The following is a 12,705-nucleotide window of genomic DNA, read 5'->3' as shown; positions in this document are numbered from 1 at the left end:
GCTCCCCATCTCAACTGATGGAGCTTGAGAGGTACTCCAACAAAGAATGGGAGACACTACCCAAAAGTAAGTGTCCCAAGCTTGTAGCATCATACTCAAAAATACTTGAGGCTGTAAGGTGCTTCAGAAAGTATTAAGCAAAGGTAGTGAATACTTTAGTACATGAGGTTTTCTCTTATTGTTTATTTTTAGTACATTTACAAAGATTTTAAACAAACTTATTTTAAGTTGTCATTATTATTATTTATGTCATATAATATTATTATTATTTTGTTTGTAGAATTTTGAGGAAAATAATGAATTGGATGTGGAAAAAGTTACTGCACTTCCTACTGCACTTTAAAATTGTTATCCCTCAATTTACAAGTAGGTACAAATTGCAGATATGATCTTAACATTTATAAAGTTAAACTGCTCAAAGGTTTCTGGCAGATTTAATGTGAGTCCAAGACCATTTGATTAAGGAAAACCTTGGTAAGGTGACTGCCCCATGAATAGCTTGTTCTCATCATACATGCTTGATCCATGTAGTCTGTCACCGGTGTCGAATCAACGTAGTGCCGCAGGAGGGCGCTTCACAAGAGTCTCCGTGCAACCCTAAAACCCGTCCCCCGGTGTTTTAGGAAACAGCAGAGAGGCGGCTGCCAGTGGCTGCGTCTATAATGTCGGGCAGGAAGCCTCGGTCTGTGGCAAACCCCCTGGAGTCTGCGATCACCACACCGAGCGAGAGGATACTGAAAGAATGTCACAGTTTGTATGCCGACAGTGAAAATGGTAAATAATCAGTAACGAGAATTGACAAGAGTCAGCGTTTGCAGCATAGGTAGAAACAAGCGGGCATAGTGGGGATCTTATGTAACCTACAGTGGTAGCTGGGAGTCAGGCTGAAGTTTGTAGGTAAAAGTGAAATGCTGCTTATTGTTTTAGCATGTAATGTTATATTAGGCGGCAAAGAGCGGCAGCAGCTGTCTGTCCGTGTCAGTCAGACGACACCGACCACTGCTGTGGGTCCTCTGCAGCCCCGGATCAGGGCACCGCCTGTAAGTGACTGTTTGTACCTGTTTACAGCCGCAAGCAAGTCAGGTCCCATGTGTTACTTTAGTTTCAGTTTTAAAGATAATGTAAGTGAATTAAAACAGCATGTCTACTCTGATCAGTCTGGGTTGGTGTTAACAAGTAAGCCTTAGTTTCATAGCAGTTACTTAGTGTGTTAAAAGAATACTCAGCTCATTAAAGCCTCACCTTTAGATGACTTCACAATTTTGGCTTAATACAAATGGTCAAAATAGATATGGGTGTTATTCCTCCCCACCAGCGCAGTTAGTGACGTACTGTGGTGTAGACAGTTTAACGTTGGAAATCCAGACATTTGGCGAAGTTCATCTTTTATAAATTTAAAGTGAAAAACCTAATCTCCACCAGATTTGTTGTTCATTATGTACAAAATGTTTCTGATTAGGCACAAGTGTTTTTTTTTACCCCACAATCCGTGTTTGAAGTGTAGTTATTTGAAAAGCTTTGCGTCAGCCGATGGGTGACAGGGAAATGACAGACTGAAGTTAGGGACCATCTTCAAGGTGCATGCAGCTGGCCAAAATGTTTAAAAAATGTTTTTCTCATTTCCCACTTTCATTGTGTTGTTTCCTAAATATTTCAAACCAACTACATAATCATTTGACTCTACTCATTTCATACAGATGATTTGGTTTTGGAATAAAATCATGATACATGGACTAATAAGGTGTTATAGCGTTTTTTTCCCCAATACTTTCCTTATTTTTTGACTAACAAAGTCCAAACAACTTTTATTGACATTTAAGCCTCGTCCCACTATATTATCACAACCTTAGATTTTGAATAAAAAACATGGATTGTGGTCAAATAAACTATTATAGCCTGTTTTTCCTTAATAGTTTTGACACTTTTTGTCTGCAATATGTCAAACCAACCGTTTTTTTTCATAAGAGTCTTCTACTTACATGCGCAACTTTCAGATTTCTGATGAATAGCACACAACATGGTCCAGTGGCCCTATTTTTAGACAATAGCTGTGTAATAAAGACATAGATCCCATCTAAAAAGTTCACTCTTGAGATTCAATGTAATTGTTGTTTTCTAGATATTTCAGATCAACTTTAAACTTATCTGAGTGCACTCAGTATGTCCACATGTCCTATTATTTGGGATAAAAACATGCAATATGTACTTATAAGGTGTTACAGATTTTTATTCCAATCGCTTCCCCAAGCTTTGTCGGACATACTTAAGAACACTTTTATTGACATCTGGGCCTCCTCCCGCTGCATGGACAACCTCTAGTTTTTGATTAAAAGTTTGTCACCATTACATTTTATTATATGATTAACTCTTTCTCAGTCTAGCCAGTTTGTTTTCATTTGCTAATATAGCCTCTATTTATAATACATCAAAATCAAAAACTCAAAAGTGACCGGATCTATCTAGCGGATCTCTGTCTTTATTACACAGCTATTGACTAAAAATAAGGTTTAACAGGTCACTGGGCCATGTTGTGTACTATTCATCAGAATTCTGAAGGTTGTGCATGTAATGTATTCAAAATCTAAAGGTTGTGATTATATAGTGGGGCGAGGCTTAGATGTCAATAAATGTGGTTTGGACTTTGTCAGTCAAAAAATAAGAAAAGTATTGGGGAAAAAACTGACTACACCACAGTTATTGATGTATCATTTTAGCCCTTGTTAGTTTTAAAGAAAACTCAGTTTGATCCCATATATTTACTTGGCACTGCTAGACAGATTTGATTGGAAATAGGTGGTGCCTTGAGATGAGTTCATTGTGATTTAAAACTATATAAATGAACTGAATTAAATCAAAATTCACATGTTGATGGGACAATTTAAAAATTTGTGCACGGATATTTGTATGTTTTCAGGCCTGGTGAAGATTGCCAGCAGCCTTGGAGTTCACCTCCTGCCTCCCAGAAAGAAGATCATAGTGATGATCATGGGTAACCACTCTGCAGGGAAGAGCTCCTTCATTAATTGGTAATTTACCAACACTCAGCTGTGCCAGGCACCCTGACCATCACATGCTCTGCTACATGTGTGAAAGAGAGGTTGGCCATAAGACACATGACTCTTTTAAAGTGCTTTGTGGTTTATATGAAGTTCAGCAGTTTTGCCTTAGGCAAAGTGGATTTTCAAAACCTTCTTGGTCTTGTAGAATAAAAAATGTTGACGTGCAGGCTCTCTACAGCAGCTTGAAGGCAGCAGGTAAACGTAAATAGCAATACAAGTTAAACTCTGTATATTTTGCACCACAAGAGCTGCATTGTTTCTGAGAAGAGTCACTAAAAAAAATCAATATCTGCAGCAACTGCATTAGAACAAACAGTCTGTTTTACTCTCAACATGTGCACATGTTTCAGATGTTAATCTTAAGAGCTTTAATATTTATTATTAATAGTGTAAAGTATTGGCTTCTACTGTTTGACAAGGTTTTCTTTTTGTCTTGCTTTCACTCCTTTTGAGGCATTTTTTTAACACCAGTGTTCACACGTCCACATCTTATCTTTAGCCACAATTCTAACACAGAAACAGATTTTTTATTCAGGCACCAGGCTAGAGTATTGGATGATCAATACAATGTTTAGGTGAGAGATTAAAAATAAAAAAGCTTGGTCAAAGAATAAACAGCTTTTCCCTGCTTTGTATGATTTTAGTGCAACATTTCTGATGCCATTTACTTCCATTTAAGGTATGTTGAAGAGCACATACAGAAAACGGGTGTCGCCATTGAAACCCAGGGGTTTACGTTCATTACAAGTGGTCGCAAAAGAGAATCGCTGACGGTAAGAGACTAGCCAACATTTCCAAAGTTATTTTTACTTGGTATTCAGTGCGTATGATAGCTGATGCAATCCCTATAACAGATATACAAACTAATGCATTAAAAGCATTAAAAACATTAACAAATACCTTTTCCAACCACCATTCTGTTGCGTTCCACATTTAAATGCGTTTAATCAATCTTATCAGTGTTATTCAGGCATTGATGCTTGGGTTTATGGGTGTGGTCAGTCATAAAGGTTTATGAAGCAGTGTGTTTAATGTGAGCATGTATGGAATCAGTCCCTCAGTTAATGGTGATTTCTTCTTTCTATGTGCCACTCCAGTGAAGTGATTTTTTTTGTGTACATACGCACACAGCATAAGAACCGTTTCAGAAGACACCTGTCTCTCCCTCTCTGTTCATATCCTGCTTTGAAGGTGATGGAGATGAATGAATACATTTGCAGTGCAGGACTAAAGAGTGCAAGGTTTTTCTAGTGCACAGGAAAAGTATAAAACAGGCAAACTGAGCTACAGTGCAGCAGATGGTGTTGGACTGGGTGCAAAGTATTGTCAAGCAGTGGGATCTTAAGAAAAAACAAATTAACATTTGTATTATGAGGTTGTTTGTCTTATTTTCTCTTTAACTCTTTCAAAGGGAAATGCAACAATGCACCTTTACCCACACTTTCGGCCACTTCGTCAGTTCAAAGGTAAGTCTTTTCTTCTTGTTTTAAAAGCTCAATGGATTGCTCAAAACTGCACTATGTTTATGATGTGCAGTGGTTGTGCTTAAAATGAATAATCAGACAAAAACAGTTTGTATTCCTTGTGAAACAACTTACTTTAACCTCTGCCATGGCATCTTTCTGTTTTTTAATATTGAAACAACAGTTGCAAAGCTAAATTCAGCACTGCAGTCTTAATGCACATCACAAGGTCCTTAATTTATTAAAAACACCAACTTAATCTGAACTCATCTGTAGTATTTACAATGAAGAAAAGGATATGATTTCTGTTAATTTTTGTGTTACTTCTTTTGGCATCATAGGGAAAACATCAAATGGTGAGAGTAAAAAGAGAGGAAGGAGTTAAAATTTGCTGCAACGGCAGGGAGATCCAGCATTAGTACAACAGCACTAAAGGAATAGCGAACAGGCAATTAATGTAATCATAAGACAGACATTGGTTCCTTTGAGGGTTAGTGTAGTGCTTTGCTATGTGGTCCACACATATTTCCTTTAGGAAACACCCACGTTTACATCCCAGAGTCAGCTTAGATGTGAAGACTAGGTTTATTGTTATTTTAAATGAAACAAATTCATTTAGCTAGTTAATTTATATTTATATCAATGTGTACATTATAATAGGTTGGGGAATAGTAGGTGAAGTGACTTTTTGGCAGATTGCTGTCTGGATTATTGTTCTGCATGGCATCTTTGAACCATAGGCCAGTAATGTGGTTCTGGATGTGACGATCCTAACGTCCATTGTTCTGAGAGATTCTGGACGGACACCCAAATGATAGTCGCTATGTAGAATTATAGAAAAGCATTAGACCTGAAGCACATTGACAGCCATGAGCACCTACCCATGACTGACTTTGGCTGTAAATGGTGAGCTTCTGTCAAAAACCTTTAGAAAGGGATATGTCTGCACTGCTGCCCAGCTGTTTAAAGAGCACATCACCTGCACATTTAATGTTTTTGAGCATATTTACAATTTTAATAGCCATATCTTGCGGCTTTAAGGTGATATTACCCGTTATGTGGTATTTTTATGTAGCACAGTTTTTTTTTTTTTTTTTTTTTTTTTTTTGATTATTTGGAATTAAACTGAACCATATGTTGTATGTTCTAAGTAAGAGATATGATGAGAAATATGATATTATTATTATAAATGGCTGAAACTAACAAACAATAAATAAGCAATACGATTGAGTATGATTCAGTAGTCATACTTTTGGTAAACGTATTATATTATATCAAGTCATTGGGGAAGAATCCCCCACCATGATGTGCAACCATAAGTTTATTTACATCTTTCCGCCTATCACAGATCAGGCCACTGATTGTGTTTGAGGTTAAGTTTAGGCGCTTCACCTTGATGGCTCCAAACTGAGTCTAACCTTATCAAACAAATCCGGCTCCTGTTATCCTTTTAGCACATTTGTGCCATTTGTTTCTTCATATATATGAGACAAAAATATATATTTATGTTTATGATATATTTTTTAAGATGGCTAGTTTCAGCCCTCTGTTTGTCATCAGTGGTCTGAAGCCTCTGGATGTTGTGGTGGTCATACAGAGACTCTGGGTGTGCCTGCTGTCTGAGTGGGAGCATCTGTATGGAGAGAGGAGGGGCAGTAATGTATGTGTATGTGCATTACAGTGAGTGTGTAGAGAGTAAGGGTTCACTGGGTGCAGACCAGAGCGCTCACGGTATGGCGTGTGAGTCACACGCCCCATCGAAAGCGGTGCAGTGAAGTCAGGAGGAGCTGCTAAGAAATGTCACAGCCATTAGAGACGGCACAGCCCAGACCTCAGCAGCAACAGCTCCACTCTGCAGGCCCGAGACTCACAACATCAACGATCTGCTGCTGGAATACAAGGAGCCTTTTTATCTGAGCTTGATCACCACCTATGGAAAAGCGCTATATCAGGCATTTGTTTCACCTGTCAGAGCGACTGAGGATGACTCATCAGAAAAGCACCATATGTTGTGGGTGCAGCTGCTGATTATACAGTTTGTCTCCTTTGGGAAATGCGTGGAGATACTTCTTTTTTTAGACTTACAAAAAGGATCCGTACCTCTCTCTTTTTTTCTTTATCTCTCAACATGTTAAGAATCCACACCACATGCTGCATGGGAATGAACTGTCTTCTTTACAGGTCAAATGATTGGTTATAGTTAGATAATCAAGAGTGTTTGCCATATTCTATACTTGTTTTCTGGTATAAGTAGAAGGCACAAGTTCTGTATCAACTATTTTATTTAAGTTTTGGTGGATGCAGCATTTTTGTAGTCTTTGCCCTGTTACAGTGACTTGAGTCAACTTCTATCAACGAGCATTGTTCCTGTTTCCTTTTCAGCACTGAGGAGCCTCAAATGACTTTCTTCAATTAGGGTGGATGGATATGTCTGTTTCAAGGCCAAATGATTCACATATTTCTAGATTAACTTACATAATTGCTGTTTTTTAAAATGCAATGAAGCATGCATGTGTATCCTGCATGTCTATAAGGATAGACCAGGAGAAAAGGATGGAGTTGTAGGTGATATCTGCTCTTCACTTATAGAGTCTTGTTGCATATTGCTTGGCTGTGGAATTACACTTTGAAGACTGGAGGAATATATATTAGGGCTGTGATTATCCTGATGAAGAGATACATAAGAGAATGCTAATGTGGCATAGCAGCAGTGGCCCTGCTCACTGCAGCACAAGGCTGTGATTTGTGCTGGCTGATAACACCTGCCTCTTCCTATGAAACAGCCTCAGTGTTATCCCAGGCCTGTGTGTGTGTGTGTGAGGATGTGGTAGTGAGTGGGGTTCATTTTGTGAGTAATGGGGGCTATATCTCAATAGTGATCTTGTTCTGGTTCTCCAAACCCCGGGGTTTGAAGGTGGGATTGGGGCTAATGTGTGGTGGTAGTTGCGGAGCATCTTGAGCTCACATTGCGTTGCCTCACAGTCGTTCTTCACTGGCTAGCTTTATGATCCTTGCCCCACGCTAAAGCTGCCAGTTGAAGAGCTGTTGTGTGTAACCATGACAACAGACCTCTCCACAGAGGGGATGGTGAGAAAACTGAGACCTAACAATTTTTCTCATGTACTAAATTTGAAGTTCTAAATTAAAGCATCTGTGAGGATCTGCATGTCAGTGGTGTTAATCACATGGGAATTATTACAAATTAGACGTACTCAGAATTGTATTAATGCAGGTCCAGAGCCAACAAACGTATCTTCATCACAGCTATTGTTGCAGTTTGATTACAAATGCACCATTTCTGCAGAGGTGTATGCGCAGAAAATGTGCTCCATCTTTTAATGTCATTGGCCTCCCTCAGGTCTTAAGTATTGACCGCACTGCAGCGTCCATTGGCATGTAATGGTAACTGCCTCCTGTAGGCACACTACTTTTTGTTTATCATCTATGAAATTATCCTGAAAGAAGCAACTGTGCACACACAACATCTGTATATTCTAGGTGTTACGGACTACCTGTCGGCCGAGATCTCAACCTCCAAGCAGAAGAAGTTCAGCCTGGTGACATTTGTGGACACTCCCGGTTTGGTGGACGGGGACATGATCTATCCATTTGATGTCAATAGCGCTATCATCTGGTTAGGTATGTCTTTCCGGTTATTTATTACTCGAGTGCTATCGCACAAAGCTGTTGTCTTTCTCTAAGGACTGGTATTTGTGTCTGTACAGGGGAACAGGCTGACCTGATATTTGTGTTCTTTGACCCCATGGGCCAAGCCCTGTGCAAGCGCACACTAAACATTGTGGAGAAGCTAAGTGAGAAATGTGGAGACAAGCTGTTGTTCTACCTCAGCAAAGCAGATGAAGCTGGCAAGGAAACCGACAGACAGGTAAGATCACTTATAGATTATTGCACTGTTCTTGCTGACGCTATGTTTCTATTTATTTATTGTTTATTTGGCAGAGGGTGATGATGCAGATAGTGCAGGAACTTTGTCGCCGTCCAGGGCTCAACAAATGTGGTTTTGAGATGCCAACAATCTACATCCCCAATCCACAGAAGGTAAAATGAAGGTTTTGGTTTTAGATTTAATCTTCAGTTTTGCAGTCTAATTAAAAAATAACACTGAGATGCTTGGATGCAAAAAAGGCATGGCATGGTAAACCATGGCTTTGGTTCAGCTACCTTTGGCATTGGCAGCCCTAGTCCTGAGTTATCGCTGCACCATCTACAACCAAAAAGCTCTGCTCTTCCTAGTGGATTTGTGCTTCACTCCTGACCTCCAGTTTGTTTTTGCTGAGCAATGCAGCTTTACTTCCTGCTAAGTGCACATAGCTGTCAGTCAAAATTCCCTCAGGATTTGCCATGGAAGTTTCCAGGCCCTCCCTTTCTGAAGTGCTCAAGATGTTTGTACAGTAATTCCAATGCAGTGAGCCGTTTCTTGTTTAGTCAAGCAGGTGTGTGAACCAGATTGATGGAGTTTGTCAAACCATTGAGAAGACTATCAACCAGGCAGTTCAGAAGACGTTGGATCAGCTGGAGAAAGACTGTGACCTTATTTGTTCCACCATTAGCAGCAGACTAGAGCAGGACAGGTTTGAATATACTGCACATGTGTGTAACTGTGTCTGAGTTATTGTTAAAGGTAATTTACTGTGATGCACAACAACAGCTGGATCTCTATGTGTACATACAGGGCTGATGTGACTTACAACAGAAGCGTTCGTCTTTACTCATTCTTGTGTGGGGCTCTGGGTGTTTTCCTTCCCGCCCTCTTCATCCTCAGTTTCATAGTGAACACTTTCTCCAAAGAGCAGCTGGATGAGCTTTTTGGTGAAGGACCAGCTCAAGCTCTCACTGTGTGCACAGTAAGTTCCGAGAGTCATGAAGGGGATATTTTTACAGTGTATTTTTTACAGAGGCATGTTGTTGGTGAAGATTCTCATTCATCCAAGTTTGGTTATTAAAGGATTGAACCAACCGTTGTTTGGTTTGTAGTGAAACATTTCTAACCGAGAAGAAAATAGTTCAGTTGACACGATTCAATTCTCAGATAGTGATGAGGGAAGTAACAGTTGATGTGACATATATGCAATTAAATAATATTTTATTCAGTAGTTTTTACTTAAAGTTTATATTTCTTTCTAACTCTGTCTGTCTATTTAACCTGTCTCTCAGGGAATAGTGATGTTTTTATGGGACTGGATACCAGAAGACGGACAAGTAGTGTTTGTGATCATTTTTGGTGCTTTTTGCTACCTCCTGCTTTTTCTAGCAAAACATTTTTCAGGGTAAGTGCAACAAGTCATGGTCAACAGCACTTATTTGGATGTTTTGGACTTGTTCTGGATATAATCTGGGTTTTTCGACTGATGATTGGCCAAAACAAAAGATTTATCTCGGAGTTTAGGATTTTCTGATGGGTACTGTTTACAGAAGTTTAAGAAATGTTACCAAACAAATCATAAATTAAATGAATGGTCATTAATCAATAATGAAAATAACTAAGCTGCTCATTTAGTCTATATTGGAACCAGATCCCTTAAAATAAACACATTAATATTTAACATAATTAACCAAAAGCCAGAGAGAAATGTTTAAAGTACATACAATCTTACATTTGTATAAACTCATGAGTTAAATTTGTTTTTTCACTGACAGCAGAAGGAATAAAACTCTGATGAAGAAAGAGAAGGGGACATTGGCTGAGTACAGTGATTATATCCGAGATATCATCAAAACCAAGAAGGTTTGTCTGCCATAATGTCAGGTCTTCGGAGTTGTTTTTCTTTGGAGTGTGGAAACATTAAAGCTGGAGGAATAAATTTTTTTTAAATTAACAAGTAGTTCAATTGCTACTGTATGCGTAATTTATCATCAGTAGCAACACACAGAGAAATATCTTCCCTTCAATTGTGACTTTTAGCATTGTTCAGCTATTTGCTTTTGGCAAAGTAACTTTACAAGGTCTTAAAAAAAAAGTTAGTTTAGATTTAGCTTGGTTTGTGGCTCACAAGTGGCCATCAAAAAATATCAATGTCATTTCAAATTAAATGTTTTTGTCAAATTTTATTTGTAAAGTTTTGTCAGACTCACACAGCTGATTGTGCTCCACAGGCTAAATTGTATGAATGGTACCTCCAGCAGTGTGCAGCAGAATATGACCTCTGATCCCAGGTAGGATGAAGTACAAATCTTTCAGTAAAATCAAAGGGACTTTTTAAATCATCCACCATAATCAAGAACAGAGACCACTGCCAACATCTGAATCATCTCAAGAGTTAATATCTCAGAAGTGCCTTATTATTAATTACTAGGGAAGCTGTGATTTGTAGTTATTTTATAGAACAAATTGCAAACAATAATGTGAATATTTACATTTGGTATAGTAAAGTGTTTACAAATGGACTTTTTCGTAATTTCTTATTGAATAACTTGAGTAACAGGCAAAAATTATTTTTGAAGTCCCTATGTAGTCATGGTCCCCAGATCTCACTGCACTCTCATGAAGTCTGCCTTATTGTGTTTAAATATGACAAGAATGTGTTTTTTTGCAATACAATACTCTTTTTGCAATACAATAACCTTTGCTGTGATAATACTCGGGCATTATAGTCAGGCATTTGTTGAATTTTTATTTAGTGCAGTCAATATGAGTTTAGGCTGCAACTTTGCTCCCTACTTCACAGAATCTCTCCCACATTCATTTAGTTGTGTTGTGTATTTATTCCTGTCATGTAGTTTTTACATAAACCTCAGTCACGACTAATGACTCTGATTAAGAAGTACTTTTACAGTTTTTCCTCATATGCATACACACTTGTGTCCAGTCTGAAGTTGCATTTTCAAAAAAGTTAACACACAGGCCAAAACAGAAGCTCACTGTTCAAAACAACACATTTTGGTATCTTTTATAGAGGAGTTAGAGCTGATTTGCTGATTTAAGAATTGTGTGCAGGTTGCACACCTGATTCAGAATTTTGCAAGTCATTTCTATCAGCTGTAAATGTGTTTTTCTTTTTTTACACAGTGAATACAAGTAGGTAATATAATAATAGGACAGTAATATACATTTTGAAAAACACTTGAAATGTATGTTAACGGTTTTGAAAAAGGATGTAAAAACTGTGTAAAGCTAATGGTGGTGTTAAAACATTTGGAGATTTTTAGTGCTTAGAAGGTGATGATGAAGATCAAGTGGATAGCAGTTTTGTTAAACGCATCTTAGCAGTTGAGAAAAACTGTAATAACCCAGCAAGAATTAAAGTCACTGCACAAATGTGTGTCTCCCAGCTGTGTTAATGAACCGTAACTCCTTTATATTGTCCATAGATCCATTTACCCTGTTGCAGGGTTAAAACACCATGTAAAGCTTCACTCTGATGTTGGAAGATATATTTATTATTCTCAACAGGTGCTTCTCAATAGGGATGCACCCATCTGATTCTCTACTCTAGATCAATGTCAGGGCTGGTGACTGACTTTTTAAATGACATAATTAGGCAATGCTTAATCAATCCACAATATAATATCACTATACATTATTCCGCTGGTATCTGGTACCACTGCAGTCACTGCCCTCATGCTACCTTAGATAAATGGTCTCGGTGTCACAGATGTCACAACAAGAACACTTAGATGGTTAAAAGGTATCTAGAGAGCAAAAGATGAAGTGTCAGAACCAGTGTAGGGAGTTAGATTGTTGCATCCCTACTTTTTACTCTAAATTTTGTAGAAAACCTAAACGGGCTGTTTGCAATATAATTGTAAACGATGTCTCTTTGTATTGTGTGTGTTAGATGCTACCCAGTTATACTCATTGTTGAATGATCAATGTTTTATGAGATGTTTCATGTATACATTTGTGAAATTTGTGTGGGAACTCGTCTATTTTGGAAAACATTTTGGAAATGCAGAAATATTTTAAAGTTAACCCGACTGAAAGAATGAAACCACCAAACTAAGCTCTGTCACTTCCTTGAAATACATTAAACATTTTATACTTACTTCTACTGCACTGACTATTTACTGTTTCACTTGTTTTTAAGGTAAAAAAAATGGACATCAAAACAACAGATGAAAACATTTACCAATCAGGCATACAAAATGTTGATTGATTCCATAATACACTAAGCCAGCACTGTTGTAAGACTTTTATTTCAAAGTTTACTTATAAAAATGCCACC

At 38.1% G+C, this 12,705-nt stretch overlaps 1 protein-coding gene across 2 annotated transcripts; it reads left to right on the top strand.

Moving 5' to 3' along the window:
* The first annotated feature begins 604 nt into the window (after positions 1-604).
* si:dkey-98f17.5 (uncharacterized protein LOC569123 homolog) lies at positions 605-12,525 on the top strand. 2 transcript variants are annotated; one of them, XM_067521701.1, is made up of 12 exons: positions 605-774; positions 2,915-3,026; positions 3,739-3,832; positions 4,471-4,525; positions 8,021-8,161; positions 8,248-8,408; positions 8,483-8,581; positions 8,969-9,114; positions 9,216-9,387; positions 9,698-9,810; positions 10,184-10,268; positions 10,637-12,525. In XM_067521701.1, the coding sequence occupies exons 1-12, from the start codon at positions 663-665 to the stop codon at positions 10,688-10,690; spliced, it is 1,344 nt and encodes a 447-aa protein (XP_067377802.1). In that variant the 5' UTR covers positions 605-662; the 3' UTR covers positions 10,691-12,525. The 2 variants fall into 2 exon arrangements, with proteins under 2 accessions (XP_067377802.1, XP_067377801.1); XM_067521700.1 differs by having other exon boundaries at positions 606-774; positions 10,181-10,268.
* Positions 12,526-12,705: the final 180 nt, after the last annotated feature.

The sequence above is a fragment of the Channa argus genome, chromosome 11 (genome assembly GCF_033026475.1).
Source record: "Channa argus isolate prfri chromosome 11, Channa argus male v1.0, whole genome shotgun sequence".
Classification (NCBI taxonomy): domain Eukaryota; kingdom Metazoa; phylum Chordata; class Actinopteri; order Anabantiformes; family Channidae; genus Channa; species Channa argus.
Note: the sequence above shows the minus strand (reverse complement) of the source record. Positions and strands in the feature narration are given on the sequence as shown.